Source organism: Neoarius graeffei, chromosome 2, assembly GCF_027579695.1.
Source record: "Neoarius graeffei isolate fNeoGra1 chromosome 2, fNeoGra1.pri, whole genome shotgun sequence".
NCBI classification, from domain to species: domain Eukaryota; kingdom Metazoa; phylum Chordata; class Actinopteri; order Siluriformes; family Ariidae; genus Neoarius; species Neoarius graeffei.
The window spans coordinates 6776116-6798209 of NC_083570.1; the positions used below are offsets into that span (position 1 = coordinate 6776116).

At 43.3% G+C, this 22094-nt stretch overlaps 1 protein-coding gene across 1 annotated transcript in view; it reads left to right on the forward strand.

The window, feature by feature from the left end:
- LOC132877588 (tripartite motif-containing protein 16-like) overlaps positions 1–22094 on the forward strand; it is a 421828-nt gene that overhangs the window by 394722 nt on the left and 5012 nt on the right. Inside the window, exons 6-10 of the mRNA XM_060913600.1 lie at positions 14216–14902; positions 19946–20041; positions 20205–20438; positions 20571–20742; positions 20941–21000. Coding sequence (XP_060769583.1) covers positions 14216–14902; positions 19946–20041; positions 20205–20438; positions 20571–20742; positions 20941–21000 — 1249 coding nt within the window. The remainder of the gene's footprint in view (positions 1–14215; positions 14903–19945; positions 20042–20204; positions 20439–20570; positions 20743–20940; positions 21001–22094) is intronic.

The following is a 22094-nucleotide window of genomic DNA, read 5'->3' on the forward strand; positions in this document are numbered from 1 at the left end:
CTAGAGGTGTGGCATGTGTATTGCATCGTTTTCAGCAAGCGTTGCATTGTCATATGGACCTGATATTTTACTGATTGTTGCCCATTTGGACGCGATATATTTTTAAATAACATCTCGTTGCCGTTGTCATGTGGATGTAGCCTAAAATGCCCTCCACTCACTCGTAGGCACTTGTCTGGTCTAGAGTATGTACTGTACAGCATCTAGAAGGAGCTCACTCTGAATGACTGAGAAAACAGTCACAGTAAACTTAGGATCTGTAAGGTGGAGTTGAATTGTAATGAAAGATTCAAAGATTTCAGTAAAGTTCATTAATTCCCAAAACAAGTATGCTTTGTTTTTTTTTTCTTGAAACAAGATGAACCGCATTTGACAAATGTCCAAAATGTACTTACTTGTTTAAAAAAAAAACTTGTTTTATTTTCAAAGGTGCTCCAAATAAGACTTTTTCAAGACATTTTGTCTATACAAGATTTTCAAGATGGACTGTCTAAAAACTAGCCTTTCTAGCTAAATGAGGTTTTGCTTGTTGGGCAATTATGTCTTATAATAAGGGTGGCTAGATGTTTTGACTTGAAAATAGACAAATAAACTTCCTAAGATTTTTATTTTTTGCAGTGTGAGTATGTTAGAACCTGCGTCTGTCCTAGTTCAGATGCGTCGATATAAGAGCGCTCTGGAGCAGGGTAAAAACAAACCACACGAATGAAATCAATCTGGTTTATTCATGCACTGCTCAGTGATACACAGAAAGAGCAGGGTTTATATACATCAGAAGCTTGCGTGACAAGATAAGTAAGGGGCTCGGGGGCACAAGGTGAAACTCGCCAGATAAGGAGTCGTTTTTGTTATACATGAAAGAGCAGACCATACACCCCCTAGAACAGGAGGAACCAGGAATGTGGTTTCAGCGAAACTAGAAGGTACAGAGAAAATAAAAGAGTATGTTCTCGCGATTATGCACGTTTACCAGGGTGTGAAAGGGTCATAGAGCTCAGGACAGCTATGCACGAGAACACACATAATCTTACAATCCCCTCTTTTATACTTTGTTTACAGAGTATAACTACAGTTTAGACTCTAACGTATTGACAGACATAACATGATTCATTAGTATGTTGTTTAGCAGTCCAATTGGCAAATCGCCAAAAAACGTTGTCCTCGTGGCTGGCTTGAGCGGGATTCCCTGCTCCAAGCGCTAAGACCAATACCAGAAGGAAAGTCATACTGGTCACTGACTTTGTTCTTTCTGTGTCCACAGGATGTAGATAGTTGAAGGTAGCCCAGGCTCACGTGTCTTCCAGATTCCTCAGTTCAGAAGTCTGCGGGACGCACCGACCATCCCCTCTTTGTAGATCAGCCGAAACCGGATCACTCCGGATGCTGGAAAGGGGATCCCTGAAAAGGCCGTCAGCTATTGTCACAGCAACTTTCTGAAACACAAAAACCTGTTAAGCATCAACAATATAGATTTCTATTACATTGGAGCCTTCTTTATTCGACTGGCATGAATCCACTGTGGAAAAAGGTCAGTTAGTACAGCCGTTCGAGTTACAGCGAGCACATCCGTGGGTTCACTGTAGGGTGGTTCCTCTAGAGGAGTGCCTAATTTAGCGAATTTCTTTACCAACACTTTATCCCCTACCTCAAAGGGGTGAGTGGGTGCCTCAGGAATGGGAGGCTTTTTGGAATTTAGTCTCGTCCAGTACTCATCCAACACCCGCATGAGACCCACGGCGTACTCACTGAGATGTACATCAAGATCACTCGTTCCTATAGCCTGCATACCTCTGCGCCAGGGTGTAGGAAAAGGCCGGCCCATCACGAGCTCGTACGGAGACAGGTTGTCGAGGGCCACTTGAGCGGTCATTCGCATGTCAGCGAGAACTAAAGGCAAAACTTGTACCCAATTTTTAGTACCAGCTTCTTGCATGGCTTTACGCAGCTTACCCTTGATTGTTCTGTTTGCGCGCTCCACAATGCCGGAGGACTGCGGATGGTACGGGATGTGGAAACGCCAATGGATCTTTAAGTCTTTACACAGTTCCTGTGTCACCTTAGAGGTGAACGGCGTACCTTTGTCAGAGTCTATCCCTACCGGGAGACCATAACGCGGAATGATTTCTTGCGTCAATTTGTTTACCGCCGTGCGAGCGTCTTCTTTCCCACAGGGGAAAGCCTCCACCCATCGTGAAAATTTGTCGACCATGACCAAAAGATACTTAAAGGGGCCCTGCTTTGGCATGTGAGTGAAGTCAATCTGCCATTCTTGGAACGGCGTGTCTGGTAAAGGAATGTGCTGATGTACCGCGCCTGGTTTAGATGGATTATTCTGTGCGCACGTTAAACACCTGTCTAGAATGTGATGTACATCGGTGTGTATTTTGTCGATGCAAAATATTTTGGATAAATCCTCCACTACCCCCCTTCGTCCGCGGTGAGTGGGACCATGAAACTCGCGGATGAGAAATGGAGTACAGTGACGAGGTAAACAAAGACGGCCCTGAGCATCGATCCGAACGCCGTCAGACGGCTGCGCGCCGCATGAGTCCCAGAAATGGTTGTCTGAGGCCGAAGCGGAGGCCTGGAGGGAGATCAAGTCAATGTCCGGAAGAACGGCACTAATCATACGGCTGGATGAGACCAGGGAGAGAGTAAGCGAAGGCGGAAAAACACCGGAGGCAGCCGCGGCTTTGGCAATGCGATCGGCGAGAGAGTTTCCCCTGATCTCAAAAGAGTCCCCAATACAATGAGCACGAGTCCTAACAATGGCTAAAGCGCGCGGGAGAAGACACGCTGTAATAAGATCAGTAACAAGCGAAGAATGAGAAATGGGCTTACCGTCTGCAGTGGTGAACCCACGCGAAGCCCAAATCCGACCAAAGTCATGAGCAACGCCGAAAGCGTAGCGTGAATCAGTGTAGATAGTGACGTCGGTGTCCTGAGCAATAACACATGCACGGGTTAGAGCGTATAGTTCGGCAGCCTGAGCCGAGGAGAAAGGAAGAGAAAAAGCTTCAACAGTTTCATCAGGAAGGCGGCACACAGAATAACCACACACAAAGACGCCGTCAGAGGGGCGTGAACACGAGCCATCCACGAACAGCGAATCACCTGAAAGTAAGGGGGTGGAACGTAAGTCGGGGCGGATACTTGTCTCAAAAAGAATGTCAGAAATGCAGTCGTGTGTTTCAGAAGAAAGAAAATCATCCTGTGAATTGAGGAGGCGCTGAAGAGCGTGTGCGAGAGAATCAAAGGAGGAGGAGGGCTTAACAGTAAGGTTTTCGGTGGCCAAAAGAATAGACTCATATCCAGAGCGACGCTGAGCGGATAAATGCTGGGTACTGAGGTTCTTTAAAACGTGCACTACATCATGTGAGGTGTGGAGAACGAGCGGGTGAGACAAAACCAGCCGTTCAGCGTCCGTGACCATGACAGCACATGCAGCCACCGCCCTGAGGCAAGCAGGGAGACCCTGTGCCACAGAATCAAGAGTTTTAGAGAGGAACGCACAAGGCCGCATACCCCCCCCGTGCTCCTGCGCCAAAACCCCAGACGCAGTTCCCTGCTGGTTGCACACATATAAATGAAACGGCAAACGGTAATTCGGAAGTCCGAGAGCAGGAGCCGAGCATAAAGCCTGCTTCAGGGCCCTGAAGGCCGTCAACATCTCGTCAGACCATACCAAGGGCTGAGTCAAAGGGTCCGAGTGCAGAATTGCAGAGCGCAGACACTTGTCATAGGTGGAACAGTCAGGAATCCACTGGCGGCAGTAATTGATAAGTCCCAGGAAAGCCATGAGGGCGTGTTTTGTGGCGGGCACCTGAGTGTCTAGGATGACCTGCACACGCTCGGGGCTGAGCCTGCGGGAGCCCTGGGAGAGATCGTGACCCAGATATCGAACAGTGGGGAGGCAGAACTGAAGCTTAGTTCGTGAGACCTTGAAACCTTCTTGCGCCAGAAGGGAGAGGAGAGCAAGTGTAGCTGTAGCGCAAATGTCCTTATCCTCCGCCGTTACCAGAAGATCATCCGCATACTGGAGCACGGAGGAGCCCGAGGGGAGGCACAAACCGGCCAAGGCGTCCCTCACTACGGCTGTAAAAACCGCGGGGGAATCGACATATCCTTGGGGTAACCTGGTCCATGTGTACTGCTTTCCCCTGTGCGTAAAAGCGAACAGGGGCTGCGTGTCGTGGCCCACAGGGACGCTGAAAAAGGCAGAACAGAGGTCAATCACAGAGAAAAACGCATGTTCACACGGAATCGAGGCCATAAGAGAGGGAACGTCTGGAACTAATGGGGCGACTGGGATAATTAACTCATTAATCTTACGCAAGTCCTGGGTGAAACGCCACGTGCCGTTGGGCTTCTGCACCGGGTTCACTGGAGTGTTATAAGGGCTAACACAGGGAACGACCACACCTTGCTCTAGGAGAGAACATAAAACATCATCAATGCCAGACAGCTTAGCGGGGGAAAGGGGGTACTGTTTTACATATACTGGCGAAGAGTGTTTAATGACCGCCTCGTAAGGGGTACAGTTAACAAAGCCCACCTCGTCCTTATGTTCCGCCCAAAGAGAAGCTGGGAGATCAGAAAGAGAGGGTGTGAGGCAGGTAACGGCACAAGCAGCATTGAGAAGGTTATGGGGAAGAGAAAGAGAGGTGAGGGCAAGAGCAGCCGACGGGGTTTCGTCTGGTATGTCAACAACCATGTGTGAACCACTAAAAGAAATAGAGAGCCCTAGGAGGCTCATGAGGTCCCGTCCAAGCAGGTTAAAAGGGCAATCAGGCATGCAAACAAAGGAGTGAGAAAACTTCAGTAAAGGATCAAGGGCACAAGTAACAGAAAGGGGGGGCGTACAACTGGAATGGAAAGGAACCCCTTCTATTCCCACAGAGCTTACAGACCGTGTAGATAAAGGACCCGCATATTCCCTCCCCACTGAGGACATGGTAGCCCCGGTGTCGAGTAAAAAAGGATATTCAGTCCCTGCCAGGCATAAAACAATAGTGGGAAGATCTTCGTTAAGAGGGGAGCTGAATAAAAGATTTAACATAGCAACGGTCGGGGTTTCATCGCTCTGAGGGCAGCCCTATGGGCGGGCAGGATCTCTCTGCCCTGTGGGGCTTGAACCGGCGCGCATGACGGGTTTCTCGCGTTCCTGCTCATCTCGCTGTTTCGCATGACATTCTCTTATCCAGTGTCCCTCTTTTCCACAATAGTGGCACTTTCCATTTCTCCTCCCTCCCCCGCCGCGCGGTCCCGTTCGGCGACCCCTCTCCTGTCGTCCCTCCGCTCGTCCGCCCGGCACGACGGATAAACATGCTTTATTCGTTTTACAGTCTAAAAGACCATCGCTCTCCAGCGTGCGCACCCGCTCCCCGGCCTGACGGAGGACCAGATTATTCCGGTCACTCCAGTGATGTTTTAATACGCTCTGTATTTCGGGGCGACAATTAGACAGAAAGGTGGACAAGAACATTGGGTTCGGGTTTGCCAAATCAAGTTCAAGACCTCCCAAATGTTGCCAAACTTCCCCAAAGCGCTTCCAGAAGGCCGACGTCAGCTCAGAACGCTCCTGTTTGCAATTAGTGACCTGTGACAGGTCTCTATTTGCTTGTTTTAAGGCGAGCAGGTATCGCGTCAACTGCTCGCGAAGCTGCTGCAGCGCGTCCGGCGTGTCTTTCCAAAAGAAGGTAGACACGGTGCGCTGGCGAGGGCGACCGTCATCCCCTTCATACTCTTCCTTAATATTTTCAGCTTGATCATTGACGGGGGCGAGAACCTGAACGTTTTCTAACAGGGCTGTCTCATCATATGCGCCTCCTAATTTATTTTGCAGAATAAACCGGTAATCAGCTCCCGTAAGCTGACAATTACGAGAAACATTAATTAACTGATCAACAAAAAGCAAGGGCTTATCGGGTGACGGAAGAAGCGAGATGATGTCCTTAAGAGCCGACGGGGACGGGGGAGTTATATCAATACCACTGCGCTTTGCAACCCATACACAAGCAGCGTTTTGTGGCGGATAAGGACGCGAGCCGGCGTCTGGACCCACACCATCGGGATTATCCCAATCGTCATCATCAGTGTCATCATCGGTGTCGTCACTACTTTCTTCGTCTTTGCCGTTCTTGGCTGATGCAGGCACACCCTTTATCCCTCCGGGACGCTGCCCGTTGTCAACCACGGGAGGGGGATATGCGGACACAGCAGCCAAGGACGGATATATTTTAGGAATCGTTTTTACAGCTGACGGCGATTTACCAGTAATTTTTCCAGCCTTACTATAAGGTGGAGGTTTACTGTCTAACGAGGCTGGAGGAGCAGAATGAGATTTGGATTTTCCTAGCGCCGCCTCCTCCGTTTCCTTGGTGACGGGTGCAGCCCGAGGCTTCGGGATGGATTTCAGGACTGAACGGGGAGTATAAGCCTGTTTAAAATTATCCCAAATCTTCTTCATATCATACCATTTGGCATATCCATCCCGCATATACGGGCGATCCCAGCCGGGGTCCCCTAATCCCTCATAAATCATGCGATAGGCCGATGCAAGATAACCAGGATCGAAAGTACCTTGGCGAGGATATGAAGGAATTTGAGGGTTGGCCTCGGTCCAACCTGCCAAATTATCGAGCCAAGGAGAAACATGATAAGCGAAACCGCACCTAGTCATCCACTCGGCCGGGGTTTCCCCTGGCGCAGGTTTAGGGAACGAGTTTCCCATCGTACAATGACAACAGACGGATCTGAAGAGGAACAGACGGAAATGTGTCGTAAATTTGTATAGCGCGCTCTTCCTGGACTCGAACCAGGGAAAACTGTCCTCCGTAGGACACTACGAAACTACTGCCAACCAGGTAGTCAATCAAACATGTCTTACCTGATTGAGAGTATCACGTCGGGGTCACCAAATTGTTAGAACCTGCGTCTGTCCTAGTTCAGATGCGTCGATATAAGAGCGCTCTGGAGCAGGGTAAAAACAAACCACACGAATGAAATCAATCTGGTTTATTCATGCACTGCTCAGTGATACACAGAAAGAGCAGGGTTTATATACATCAGAAGCTTGCGTGACAAGATAAGTAAGGGGCTCGGGGGCACAAGGTGAAACTCGCCAGATAAGGAGTCGTTTTTGTTATACATGAAAGAGCAGACCATACACCCCCTAGAACAGGAGGAACCAGGAATGTGGTTTCAGCGAAACTAGAAGGTACAGAGAAAATAAAAGAGTATGTTCTCGCGATTATGCACGTTTACCAGGGTGTGAAAGGGTCATAGAGCTCAGGACAGCTATGCACGAGAACACACATAATCTTACAGAGTAGTTCTTGGCATAATATGGATTAGAGCAGTACTCAAATAGGGCCGTTCACTGTATACCAACTCTACCTCTTCACAACACAACTGATGGTCTCAAACACATTAAGTGGTCAAGAAATTCATGAAATTAACTCTTGACAAGGCACAGCTGTAAACTGAAAGCCAGTCCAGGTGACTACCTCGTTAAGCTGAATGAGAAAATGCCAAGATGTGCAAAGCTGTCATCTAAGCAAAAGGTGCCTACTTTGAAGAATCTAAAATATAAAACATATTCTGGTTTGATTAACACTTTTTTTGTTTACCAAATAATTCCATAGATATTTCTTCGTAAAGTCGATGACTTTAGTATTAATCTACAATTCAGAAAATTTTAAAATAATGAAAAACCACTGAATTAGAGGTGTTTCCAAACTTTTGACTGGTACTGTAGGTGTGAATGAGAGGTGCAACCGAATAAATAAATATGCGTCTTTTTTATCCGGCTACATGTAGGCTATCACTGCGCAAAGCCTCTAATGTTGAAATGGTAGTAATATTTGTTAAAATAATAGTAGGCTAATTTCCACATTAATTGGTAAAATGACCCAAGGGATGTGATGGGGGGGGGGGGGATGGCCGTTTTTTAAGGGGGACGATTTGAGATTTTTATTTCAGAAGGGGGATGCCTCCCCCCACATCCCCCCCTCAACTCGAGTACTGCGTATAAGGCCATATTTCACCTGACATAGGCCCTTCGATTTACATCACTAGAGCGTGTCAAATTACTTTCGGTTTTGCCAGCCTGGACATGCTTCTTTTAAATGAAGGCAGAGATGTGTCAGACATCGACAAAACGGTAAAGAATAAGTGGAGATGGGCTTGGCGAAATGAAATGGACGATAATGGCAAGCTCCTGCTGCTGTGCCAAGGAAAAAGAAACAAAAACAGGCATCAGGTGTTGCCAAACTAGATGCCTTTGGCTTCACTGCGAAGAAGCAAAAAAAGTGAACTTTCACTTTAATTTTCTTGTTTCCTGGCTTTATTTCAACAGATTTTCTTATTTTTCTTTCTGTTCCACTCTTTTGAAAGCATGGTTCAAGTTTGACTGCACTTGCACTTTTCTCTGAACCAATGTTGTGCATTACTAAAGTATTGTTGAAATAAATTTGCACTTTGCGCTGAAAACTTGATGTTTCATCATGAATTGCCAGTAATGACAATGGTAAAGTCTTGCCTTAGCTTTAGTCATTGTTAAAATTATGTAAATGTACTATAAGTAGGGGCCGAGGGGATAATGGACAACACGGCATTTAAAATTTGACGCATCGCTGACGTGGTAGGGGCCAACGACATGGAGCTTTTTTTTTTCAATCAGATGATTTTTTTTGCTTTAATCCATGATTTTATTTTTTTAAGTCAGGGAATAGCTTCCATTTTAAAACATTTCTAATTACTTTGGTGAAAGAAAATCTAATAACAATTTCCACTTCACCAATTTTCAGTTCAGGCAGTTTGACCGACGCCTTTGAATATTTAAGGGTATTTTTTTATCGTGAATTTTAAGGGAGGTGGAATAGCTCTACAAATTTAATTAAATTCTCTATAGACACATCTCATCTCATTATCTCTAGCCGCTTTATCCTTCTACAGGGTCGCAGGCAAGCTGGAGCCTATCCCAGCTGACTACGGGCGAAAGGCGGGGTACACCCTGGACAAGTCGCCAGGTCATCACAGGGCTGACACATAGACACAGACAACCATTCACACTCACATTCACACCTACGGTCAATTTAGAGTCACCAGTTAACCTAACCTGCATGTCTTTGGACTGTGGGGGAAACCGGAGCACCCGGAGGAAACCCACACGGACACGGGGAGAACATGCAAACTCCACACAGAAAGGCCCTCGCCGGCCCCGGGGCTCGAACCCAGGACCTTCTTGCTGTGAGGCGACAGCGCTAACCACTACACCACCGTGCCGCCCCTATAGACACATTTTAAATGAAACTTTTGTACAAATGAATTAAATTGCATTAAATGTCCATTTTCATCCATTAGATTGGTAATATCGAAAACATTCCATAAAATGATAAAATATCATTCCATTCTTGTTGAAATAAAGTCTTCCTATTAATAGTAATGGTTCTATTATTCCACAAGGTTAAGTACGCTCGCATTTGTGTACATTAAATAATTTTGGTGAAATTGGGCAGCTTTGTCTGATTCCACATAAAATCTTAAATTGAATAACTGATTGGTAATCAATCATATCCAGAATCAGTCGGACGTGGTTTTGAATATATCTTCCCTTCGTGAAGGCTGATTGATATTCGTCTACAAGTTTTACAAGTCCACGCTTTAGACGATTAGCAGTTACTAAGGCAAGTCATTTATAATCATTGCATAGTAAGGTTATAGGTCTCCAATTGTCTAGCAACAAGAAGTCTTTTTTGGTTTTTGGTAGCAAGGTTATTAAGCCTGTCTTCATAGTCGGGGATAAACATCCTTTGTGAATGCATTCTAAAAATGCTCTATATAATATATATTTTTTAATATCCACCCAAAAGTATTTTAAAAATTCAGATGTTAAGCCATCGATTCCTGGTGATTTACCATTTTTCATTTGTTTTAATGCAATTTCAATTTCTGTTATAGTTCATTCCTCATCAAGTGTATGTTTGTCTTCATCCATTTTTTTGATGTCATCATTGATGGGATAAAATAAGATGTCATGTTCTGATTTATTAAATTTAAGTTACAATAAACAAGCCAAATTTCATCCTGTACTCATTTCTGATCTTCTATTATATTATCATTGGTCATAAGCTTACTCATTTTTTTTCTTAGTTTGTCTTTGTTTTTCAAGTCCGAAGAAATACAATGAACTTTTTTCACCCTGTTTGATCCATCCAGCTCTTGGTCGAGTGGAAGCTCCATTTGCCTTTATTGTGTACATTTCGTCTAGTTGAGACTGCAGTGACTGTAATTCTGAAATGTTTTCTAAGGATAGTTGTGTGTTATTTACTAATGTATTAATTTTATCAATCAGATTCTTTTGTTCTTGTTTCCTTATACGTGAAAGTTTTTTACCCATGCCAATTGCCATTTGTTTGAGCTTAAACTTAAACCATTCCTATTTACTCCTATCAGACATGTCTAACTCTTCAACCTCCAAAATAAGAGACTTCACCTGATCACAAAATTCACCGTTCTGTAATAAGTCATGATTAAATTTCCAGATATGAGGAACACTGTAAAAAAAACCCTAATTTTACAGCATGGGCGATTGCTCTAAGACAACGAGGGAGGCTCAGCCTCCTCTAAAAATGATTAACATCGTGTAGGATGAATTGCGCTAGGCTTATGTTATAGCCGACCTTATAACATTGCTATTTCAGATCCAGAATCATAGAAATATACGTGCTCAACCCAACTGCAGTGCGAAACCATTCCGTTATAACTTTCCCCAGTTCGCCTAATGTGTGCATGAGTTTTTCCCCCTCATGACAGCGCGATGCAGCCCAGCCTCAGTGGACTTCAATGGCATTTGGGAGCTCTGCGCTTGTCAATCTCAAAATGCAAGATGATTATTGGACAAATACTACAAAAATGCCCGCCCACGGACTCCGAGCCTCACAGTGGGAGGGACATGGCAGTTTCCGCGAGGAGACTGGTGATTGGTGAAAGCGGCCGGATATTTTCTTTGATTGACAGCTCGTTTCAACTATAGACAGGCAGCGGTGAATTTCAGTTCCATGCAGATTCGCAAGTGCAGTGGTGTATTGTAAGAGATCAGCTTACATTTCGATTTCATTCATTACATACGGTTTCTACCAGCTTTTTTAGTTTGTATATATTTTCATTGTAAATAAAGTGTAAATATAGTGTTTATATATAAGTTATATAAAGGGGTGTTCACACGGCAACTTTTACTCCGGTGTAGCACCGCGGCTGCCCCGGTAGAGCGTTCACACGGTACAAAGTTATACCGGTGTAGCCCCTGAAAGCTGCTTAAACCGGTGCAAATCTAACCCTGCTCGGGAGGTGGTTTAAGAAATTTACTCCGGAGTAAATGCTAGTTTGCGGGGCAGCACCGATATAAAATGGGACGTCTGAACGCTACAGGGGTAGACTCGCTACGCGTGAGGAGGGTTCATTACATACGGACATTGCATAATTTGCATCCTGGTATTTTGCGCTTCCAAAATGGCGAATATCAACAACAACAGAACTGCGTGTCTTCCAGTGTTGCCAGATTGTCAGTTTTAAGTGCATTTTGGTGGATTTGAACATATTTTGGGCTGGAAAAAGTCAGCAATATCTGGCAACACTGGTGTCTTCATCCACGTTGTTTTCCCGGCGCTTGATGATGCCATGACAACCGGGAAAAGGAAGTACATTTTCACGCATGCGCATATTTCATTTCCGCATTATTACTATCGGAAATGATAGTAATAACGATAGGAAATGATAATAATAAAAGGAAATGATATCAAAACTTTATTACTATCAAAGGAAATGATAGTAATAAAGTTTTTGCTACTATTGCACGGTCGCAGAAACTGCCGTGTGACCGCAAGTGGGGCTGCACCGGTGCTGACACGCTTCTCTCTAGTAAGCAGGGTTGTGACGTGTGAACGCTCCACAAAATTTACACCGGTGTAAGATATATCGCAACAAAATACATCGGTGCAGCATCGATGCAAATATGTGCCGTGTGAACAGGGCTTTAGTTTATATATAAGTGTAAATATAAGTTTGATGTCTTAGTTCCAGAAATTTCGTTTATTTGAGTGACTGAACTTGAACTTGAGGGGGCTAGTCAGCTAGCAAGAAAGCTGCACACGGATGCCAAGCATTGCTGATTTAATTTTGGCGAAGCCATTTGCCAGTCTTCCTTTCGAGAAAAAAATTAAAATTAAAGAGCAGGGTAGACCAACGCCTCAAATTGACTTGGTGAAGAAGGTAGGGAATAATACTCGTTCCTTTCAGCTCTCCTGGTACGAGAAAGTGAATTGGCTAACAGCAAGTGACCCACATCAACAACAGTAAATAGGCTACTTTAGTAATATGTCATGGATGGACCAAAAATATAGAATCTATTTAAAATGTTTATGCTGAGTATATTATATTGGAATATATATTTCTCTGGATATGAATTAAACACAGCTACAATTTGAAAAACATTTTTAAACAAAAACACAGCCAAGAACATTTCACACTACAGACCTGGATCAAAAGTGAAGGGTTATCAAAATTGTCAATAAAACATTTCTCAGTCAAAATAAGTAAAATATAGGGAAAGTGTCATTGAATGAAATGTGTGGCACCCAGCTCTATGTTTGGCTCCCCAAGGTCAGTGCTTGTGCCTATTCCAGAACACTCTGCTGTTACTGCTGAGGTTCCTGACAAAGAGCTGCTTTCAATAATGATCAATTTTTAAACAACATGCCACAATTTTAAAATATAAAATGTTAAAATATACACCCCCAACACCACTATCATGTATATTGGACAGTAGGCTAATGGGCCAAAAGAACCTGTTATTTCACAGTTTGTGACCTTGCCAACAATCAGCCAGATCAGAGGCAAGAGTATGGGCAAAATTGATGTTTTTTCTTTTAAAATCTGGAAATCTCATAACCGACCAGCCTCCCCTGTTTGAAAGACTACCAGCCGCCACTGGTTTTTAGCCATGTTGAATGTAGTTCATTTTGTTCCCCGGCAGGCGTCACTTATCCGCGCAATCTTCACGAGACTTGTGCGAGACTTAGAAACGTGATGTGTCAGCCAGGTGTCAGAACCTGCTTGTGAAAGGACGCCAACTTGACTGGTAGTTTTTCTATTTTAAAATCACATTTAAGGACAAACTCAATACCTCCCATTTTTTCAAATAAACCTCTGGAAAGACAAAAAGAAATATTATTTCTACCTAGCAGAAAAGATTTTAACCATTTTATTTTTAAGACAGAATTTAGACATTCAAAGTCAATTGCTTGTTCGCCACCTTCTTTATATTCTTTTATAATTTCCGATTTTTTTATATCGTGAGCTCGTCTTGTGTTAACACTACTAGCAGATTTCTTTCTTCTGCCTTTCAGCACATTCATTTCAGTCTGTTAACAATGTTAAAATGACCCGTGTCAGTGTGGGTTTCCTCCTGGTTCTCCAGTGTTCTCCTACTTCTCAAAGACACATCTAATGACTGATTGAGGCGACTCAGGATCTCTGATCTCAAACATATTCATCTACCGACTTCATTTCCATCTCAACAATCTGTTCATGAGAAAGAATTCTTCATCGACCCAGTATAATGTTCTTGATAAATCATGATGTAAGGAATAAAAGAGGATGAGGCATGCTGCTCCAGGAAACTAATCTGCGATGAGGTGGTGGGATGTGACCCAACACAAAGTGGATTAGTTTCCACAAACAGCAGGTCATGAAGAGTTCAGGCTCTTGTTAAGGCTGGAGCACTCATACTGAGTGAAATGGAGATTATGTAGAAAAAAAGATCCACTTTTGTGATTTCTATTAGCAATAAACAATGCAAAATCAATAAAATACGGTTTTCCTTCCTGACAGCTGCATCCTCCTCACTTTTAAAATGGCTCCAACATTCTTTAGGGATGAAGATCAGTTTAAAGATGTCACGAGGAAAAAGCTGTTCAAGTGAAACAATTGTAATTTATCAACAAGGCTGAAAGTTGTGCTTGAGGCGTCAGTAGGTGGAAAAGTCCAGAAAATTAAGATCCATTCTGTGAGTATTTCATGAAATTAATCCTCATCAGTGCAGCTATATGTGCTATATTGCTGCACTGAAGGGAGATGAAATGGTTAATAGAGGAGTGTTCATGATCTCTCTGTGTTTGTGCTCCTCCTCTCTCTCTCTCTCTTTCACACACAGAACCAGGAAGTAACTCCTCATTTCAGAGAAAACAAACTGTTCTCTTTCTCTCTCTCTCTCTCTCTCTCTCGTTGTGATTTCAGGAAAATGGCTGAGGCCAGTATTTCAGTAGATCAGCTTTCTGTGGACCAGTTCATGTGTCCAGTGTGTCTGGATCTCCTGAAGGATCCGGTGACTATCCTCTGTGGTCACAGTTTCTGTAAGGTGTGTATTAATGGCTGCTGGGATCAGGAGGATCAGAAGGGCGTCTACAGCTGTCCTCAGTGCAGAGACACTTTCACGACAAGGCCTGTTCTACGCAGAAACAACATGCTGGATGAAGTGGTGGAGAAACTGAAGAAGACTGAAGTCCAAGCTGCTTCTCCTGCTCACTGTTACGCTGGACCTGGAGATGTGGAGTGTGATTTCTGCACCGGGAGAAAACACAAAGCCGTCAAGTCCTGTCTGGTTTGTTTGGCTTCTTATTGTGAAACTCATCTGAAACCTCATCTTGAACGTCCTGCTTTGAAAAAACACACATTAATTGAAGCCTCGGCAAAACTCCAAGAGAAGATCTGCTCTGAACATGATGAAGTGCTGAAAGTCTACTGTCGTACTGATCAAACCTGCATCTGTTATTTGTGTACGATGGATCATCACAAAGGTCACGACACCGTCACAGTTGCAGCAGAAAGAGCTGAGAAACAGGTGAGAACTAGAAATCTTTCTAGAATTAAATCATCTTAATTATATTTTCCCATCTAGAAACAGGTGCTTTAGTCAGTGATATGATTTGAACTTTAATTTCAATGTGTGTATCAGGGCTTTACATTAACTTTTTTGCTCACCGGCCACTGTGGCTAGTGGTTTTCCCGAGTCACTAGCCATTCAGCCTTTCCACTAGCCACAATTTTGTTGCCAGGAAATTGCAGTTTTTTCTTCACCATGATGCGTTAAAGTTCGGAAGATCTAGATTTAATTATGAATGGCAGCGTTTAATGTATCTCTACAGTAGCACTCAATACTCAGTGCTGTTAAGGTCGCTCCCTATATGAAAACATGCAACCAGTTGAGACAAAAATATAAACAGAGTATTCTGTTTATTGAACTCAAATTCAAGCCCCTTACAATATGAAATATCGTATAATATGAAAAATAACATTCAGTACAACTGAACTGATTCTAATATTAAAAGTCCAATTCAAAACATTTATCACTGAAAAACATTTGATGTTTTGATATGCAAGTATTATGTGCATTATCAAGTATTATTATGTATATTATGTATTATCTATTAGTGTGTGTGTGAACATGTGTAGAGAGAGACATTAAATGTCCTCATTACATTCATCATCAGATGAGTCTGAATGGTCCATGAAAAATGGTCTTCGTGACCTGAGGCTTCCAGCAGGCCATAAGTTGATAGCTGGGGCGGATCAACTTCTTTCCAATCGCGTGAACGTTTCTAAACAGCAGCTCCATCCTCTCCAGCTCAGCCGACTTCATGACAGCCAGGGACTGAAAGCAATGCTGTCCTGTAGTGAACCAGCCGTCTTCGCCTGTTTTGATGTTATGTGTGCATTTGACTTTTCGTGGTCCTTTATAGTTTCGAGTTTAAAATTACTGGTGCCTGTCTTTGCCAGACTTTCTACAGTCTTCGCAGTACAGGGTATTTTCGGTTTTGCTATGAACTAGCCAATCTCACCCGAACTTCCATTTGTCATTGAACTGTCGTATCTTCCTATTAGCGTCTTGTTCATCTCCATGGCCGGAGCCAGCTATGAGGCCCCCGCGGTCTGGACCTCGGTCATTTTTAAGAGCTGAAAATACATTTGTACGCTAAATATTCAACTGGATAAAAAATAAAGAATAACATTAAAATGTCTCCGTAAAAACTGCATTGATAATTATGTTAAACGTTGATTCTGTCTTCTGTGTGTGTTTGGTGTGAGCGGCTCTGAGACCAAGAACACCAAACGCGAATGAGCGCATGACTCGGCGGAGGAACGCAGTGCAGGAGACACGGGGTTTTCCATCAGCGCACTTTCATCAAGCTGTTCAATTTACATTTTCGAAGCAGCGCAGTTGTAGCCAGACGTGCAGCTTGTGAACAGGCAAGGCATGCAACTGTTTGGGGCCCCCTGGCCCAGGGGCCCCCAGAGAGTCGGGGCCAGAGGGCTTATTTATTTATTTTTTTGTTTTTATTGTTCTTTACCATTGTATTTTCACATTTGGAATTTGAAAAACTTTGGTTTCATACATTTTTCGTTGGTGTCAGATTATTTATAACATATGGGTTATGAACACTGGTCAGAAGGGCCCCCTGGAAATTTTTGCTTGGGGCCACAACAGACTCTAGAATCGCCTCTGGTTGTAGCCTGCCTTGTTTGTGATTTTAAAAATAAATCATTCGATAAGCCAAAGCAATAGAGTGCAAAGTTTCAACTTATGTTTGCCTTGGGAAACTTTGCCTAAAACTTGGTGGTGTATACTGATTTTTTTTTTTTTCCCAGAATTTTTTTTTTTTTTTGTGTGTGTGTGTGTGTGTGTGTGTGTCGGTGTAACGGATGCCAGATTGTTAATGTATCTCAGTTCCATAGGCTACATGGTTTGGGTATCTTTTGTCCTCATTGCTTGGGCCAGATCAAACCATTAAACAAGCTTAAATTATTCTTACTCTTGCCACATACATGATTTTTTTTTTCAAAACTGATGATATTCAGTTCAAACACCATTAAGAGTAATTTCAGGAATAGATCTCTTGTGTGGCGTGTAATTCACCCCTCTCATTTAAATATGGTGAACATTTTTCGGCGTGCGCTTTGCGCATCACGGACCTCGGTGATTTTAAAAAGCTGCTCCGGCCCTGCGCATCTCTGCCCCTTTTTCCCTGAGCAGCAGGGTTTGAAACTCCAGCTATATGCCGCCACATAGTGCGCTTGTCAGTCGTCAGCAACTTTGTTGCTTCGTTCGTTAACCGCAGGTTACCGTATCATTGATTTTATCTGAGCCGTTCTAAACAATTCTAACATGTTGTGTCAGAATGTTTATGCAGGGGCTCATGGGAGTTGTAGGCGCGTAATATTACATTGCAATGAGTTTATTATATCAGATGCCTTCAGAGAAAACTACAATTAAAATATATTGTCATACCACAGAATAAACCACCCGCCAAAGTGGATAGTGAGACTAAAGTTATTACCCGCCAAAGCCGAATTTTACCCGCATTTGGCGGGTGGGCGGGTGCTAATGTAAAGCCCTGGTGTGTATCAATCAAAAGGATTCTGTAAAAGCTGATTAAAATTGTCTGTGTTCTGGTGAACAGAGTGTTAAATTTATCTTCAGTGATGGTCGTAATCTGGTTAGGGGTGGGTTTCCTGATAACGTTGCCCTTCAGACCAAAAGAGAGAGTTGAGAGACTCTCTTAAGGAATGAATGTTGTCTCTGTACGTGCTTTTCCCAAACTCACTCGTAAGAAGGAGTCTAAAGAGCAACAGCACGAAGAGCCTCTTTGTAGTTCGCGTCCCTGAAGGCAATCATATTGGACATAACTAACAGTGTCTAAGTTAACTAGCTATGTGCAAACATTAGCTGTGGACAAGACTATGGCAACTTGGCGGGTAAATCCACAGAAAGTCATTTGACTAATCAGACTGTGTAGCGATTGCAACATTATTGCGAGCTCTAAAGCACAGACAACTTCACTGCAAGCTTTCTCTTGGAATAAAACATTTATATCCCTCAATATGCTTCCGCAGGTCGGATGGGGAGTTTTTGTAGGCTGTGATGTGCTCCGTTTTAGGCAAACAAAGCAAACATTTAAAATGAAACGACTCTTTATTCCTTTCAGAAAACTGAACCATGGGTTCTAGCTATAGAACCGTGGGTGTGTGCATTCCCCAGAAGAACCGCCTCCTTCCATTCTGCCATCAACTGATCGTGTTAAATAATGCTGCGGAGAAATCATTGATCTTGATTTTATCCAGTCTATGGACGTGACGTGACCCTAGTGCACAGGTGGCCAACCCGCGGCTCGCGAGCCGCATGCGGCTCTTTGCCTGGTGTCATGCGGCTCTCACCTTCACGTCCAAGTTGGTGTTCGTTTGTGGTTTTATGTGCGTTTTCGCTTCACTGCAGTTAATTACGGTTATTTTATTAAAGGTGCTTCGCTTGGTTTCATTACGGTATTTTCACATCATGACAAATGCGCAGGTGCGTTTGGGCGCGCAAGCCTGAGTAGTGGGTGAGTGCTCATTCAGTTTTGATGCCTTGAGTGAGAGTAGAGTATACTGTAAGTGTAAATAGTCATGAGAACACAGAACACATTGAATGAGAAGGTGTGTCCAAACTTTTGTCATGTAGTGTATATACATTATGTATTTGTTCATTTGTTTTCCAGTTATCAATTTGTGTGTGCGCGTGTGTGTTCTTCTTTCAAAAATTTGAGCATTGTATTATATTTTATCTATATTTGCACTTGCACTGATCACTGTTCCCAGTGCCTATGGAGCTTGTACTGTTTGAGGAAATTAAATTAGCACTTTGTAATTTCCATTTTCGGACTGACTGTATTTATTTGAATACTTATTTATTTGAATGCAGGTCTTGTGCAGGTCATGCAATTGAGAATTCAAGCTGAACCAAAATGCAAAAGCCATTTTGAATGTTAAACAGGTAACTCCAAAATGCACTAGAATACAGGAAATTGCATCTAAGAAATCCAAAATTTTTCGGGGGAGGCCCCCCAGAACCCCCCCAATGGGGGGAATCCCCACATGTAAACAATGTCTGCCTTTGTGCCCCACCTACAATTTTCTTCACTAGTCGCCACTGTTGAAAATGACTGGCCTGTGGTCTTGGTACTGCAGTAAATGTATCATTATCATGTTGGTGTGGGGCATTGGTTAAGTTGGAGTGTGACATCAATGTGGCTGTGTGTGTGTGTGTGTGTGTGTCTGTGTGTGTCCGCACGCGCAGAAGGAAGGGTAATATTTGTGTGCCCATGTTCATGTGCCGATGTGGCTCTTTGCCGTAACACAGTAAGAATTGTGGCTCTTGGGCTCCGACTTGTTGGCCACCCCTGCCCTAGTGATTACTGATAGAAATGTAGTGGAGTAAAAAGTACGATATTTGTCTTTCAAATGTAGTGAAGTTAAAGTCATAAGTTTCCCCCAAAAAAATACTCAAGTAAAGTACAGATACTCAAAAAGTGTACCTCAGTACAGAACTCAAGTAAATGTACTTCGTTACTGTCCACCTCTGATAATTAACTCGATGTATTTGCAATGTAGAAGAAAACTAATTGAACACCACCAGCAGATTCAACCCCAGTTTCCCCCGCTGACTGTGAGAGTCCCTCAGAGCCGCATGCGCATTCTGTGGATTCGGCAGCGAGCGAGTCGCTCTTTGTTTTGAACGAGTGCTCCGGGTCTCTCGTAAATTCCGAGCAAACTAAAGGACGACTTGTGCTACGATGTTGTTCGGGAAAACCACGTTAGCTTGATGATGGATCGTAAGCGGTCATTTAAAACTCTCTTGGCCTTAAGAGGCTTTCGGGAAACCCAGCCCAGACCAGTTAGTGAACATTTCTCTCTCTCTCTCTCTCTCTCTCTCTCTCTCTCACACACACACACACACACACAGAGTACATAACCTTCAGAGCGAAACATGAATGTACTTTGAACTGACATTAATATGGAACCAGTTCGCTCGTACTGTATAAAAAGCTGAATGTATTTTATTTGTCCTCAGAGTGAGTTAAAGGAGGAGCAGATGAAATCCCAGCAGAGAATCCAGGAGAAGCAGAAGAAAGTGCAGGAGCTGAAACAGGCTGTGAACACTATAAAGGTGAGCAGAGACAGAGCTGCTCCTAGAAACACACACAACATGGACAACGAGTCATTTACAGTCCCAGTAAGAGAGGGAATGATAGATGAGCTTTACATCTTGTGTGTGTGTGTGTGTGTGTGTGTGTGTGTGTGTGTGTGTGTGTGTGTGTGTGTCCTAACAGCTCAGTGCACAGACAGCAGTGGAGGACAGTGAGAGGATCTTTACTGAGCTGATCAGCTCCATGGAGAAAAAGCGCTGGGAGGTGACGGAGCTGATCAGAGATCAGGAGAAGGCTGAACTGAGTCGAGCTGAACGACTCCTGGAGCAACTGGAGCAGGAGATTGCTGATCTTCAGAGGAGAGTCACTGAGCTGGAGCAGCTTTCACACACACACGATCACATCCATTTCCTCCAGGTAACACTCACTGTCTGATCTACAGAGCCAGCTGTTCCTCACACACTCTCTAAAACACCTCTCATTAAGGGAACAATAAATGTCCCTGTCTGACATCACAAGTGGGTTTTACATTTCATTTGCTTTCTGTAGGTTTTAGCTTCTGGACGTCGCTCTCCTCCATTTCAAAGACCATTATTTCACACCTCCAGCATCACTGTCCATCAACATCTCTCATTTGATGGCGTGAGGAATTCTCTCTCAGATCTGAAAAAGAGACTCGAGGAATTCTGTGAGGAGGAATTCAACAAAATCCCTCCACATGGTAAGAGGAGCTGTTCCTGCTGGAGAAACACAGTGATGTGTTATTTCTTAGCGATGCTCCTGCTTTCTTTTCTGCAGACACTTTATTCACGCGACACTTTGAACTAAAACACTGATTTAAAATGAATAAACTGACTGGATCACTTTAAACTCTTTCCATCTTTTACACAAACTCATGTTTCTATTTTTCTCTCCACAGCTGCAGCAGTTCAGATCATTTCAGGACCAGAACCACAGAGCAGAGAAGAGTTTCTGAAATGTACATCTAACACCACACACACAAACACACACACACACACACGTCTAGGCCTGTTACGATAACAAATTTTGTTGGATGATATATTGTCTCAAATTATTGCGATAAACGATATTATTGTTGACGTCTTTTCAAGACAATTTTATGCCAATAGTAAAATACACCCTTTCATAGAACAGTAAACTTTTAATTCAGTCAACTTATTCAATTCAACAGTGGAACGTAAAAAATAAATCTAAATAAATAAGCTAAAAAAATAAAACAACAATCAAACAAAACCACTCACAACAAAAACAATAAATAAAATACAATTTATGGCTCTTAAAAATTGCACTGAAGTGAATATTAACTTGGCACAGGGTAATAAAAAGACATTATTTTCTTCACAGGCAACATTCTGCCAATCCAGTTTCTCAAAGATTAGTACCCAGATCAACAAAAAGTGCAAAGTAACAACGTATTGCCAGCTGCCATTTGGATAAAAGTAACAACAATTAGAACGATATAACATGTAGGCAAGGGCGTAGGTTTGGTATTAACATCGGTGGGGACAAAAACCCAATGCCAACCCCCAGTGGTGCCAACTTCAGGTCAACATTAGAGGGTCACAATATTTTGCTCCGTTGTGTTCCACCAAAAGAGTCTCCATCATCTCTCCAAAGGCCAGACTTTTAACATTTGAAGTTCAGAACTGTAGTAATTAATGAATAATAATAATAATAATATGAAATCCATTTGATTAACTGCAAATCTTGCATGTGATGATGAACTCATTCTACCAATTTGCAAATGTGTTTTCCAAGCGAATACCGCACTGACTGTCGGGAGGGTGTATGTTCCTTTCCCTCATAAATGGAAATAAAACCCATCCGGAGCCTTAAACATTGCGTTCCATGAGGCTGGCAGGGGGAGTCGCTCTCTTCTGTGGGATCTTTAACTAGTTTTAGAATGCTAGTTTAAGCTGATATGTGATTGATCTAACGGTAAAACAGCACGAGGGCTCGAGAACTTTGACAGGTTACAATTTTACTTCAGGGTTGCCAGATACTGCTGACGTTTTCCAGCGCAAAATATGTTCAAAACCCGCCAACATGCAC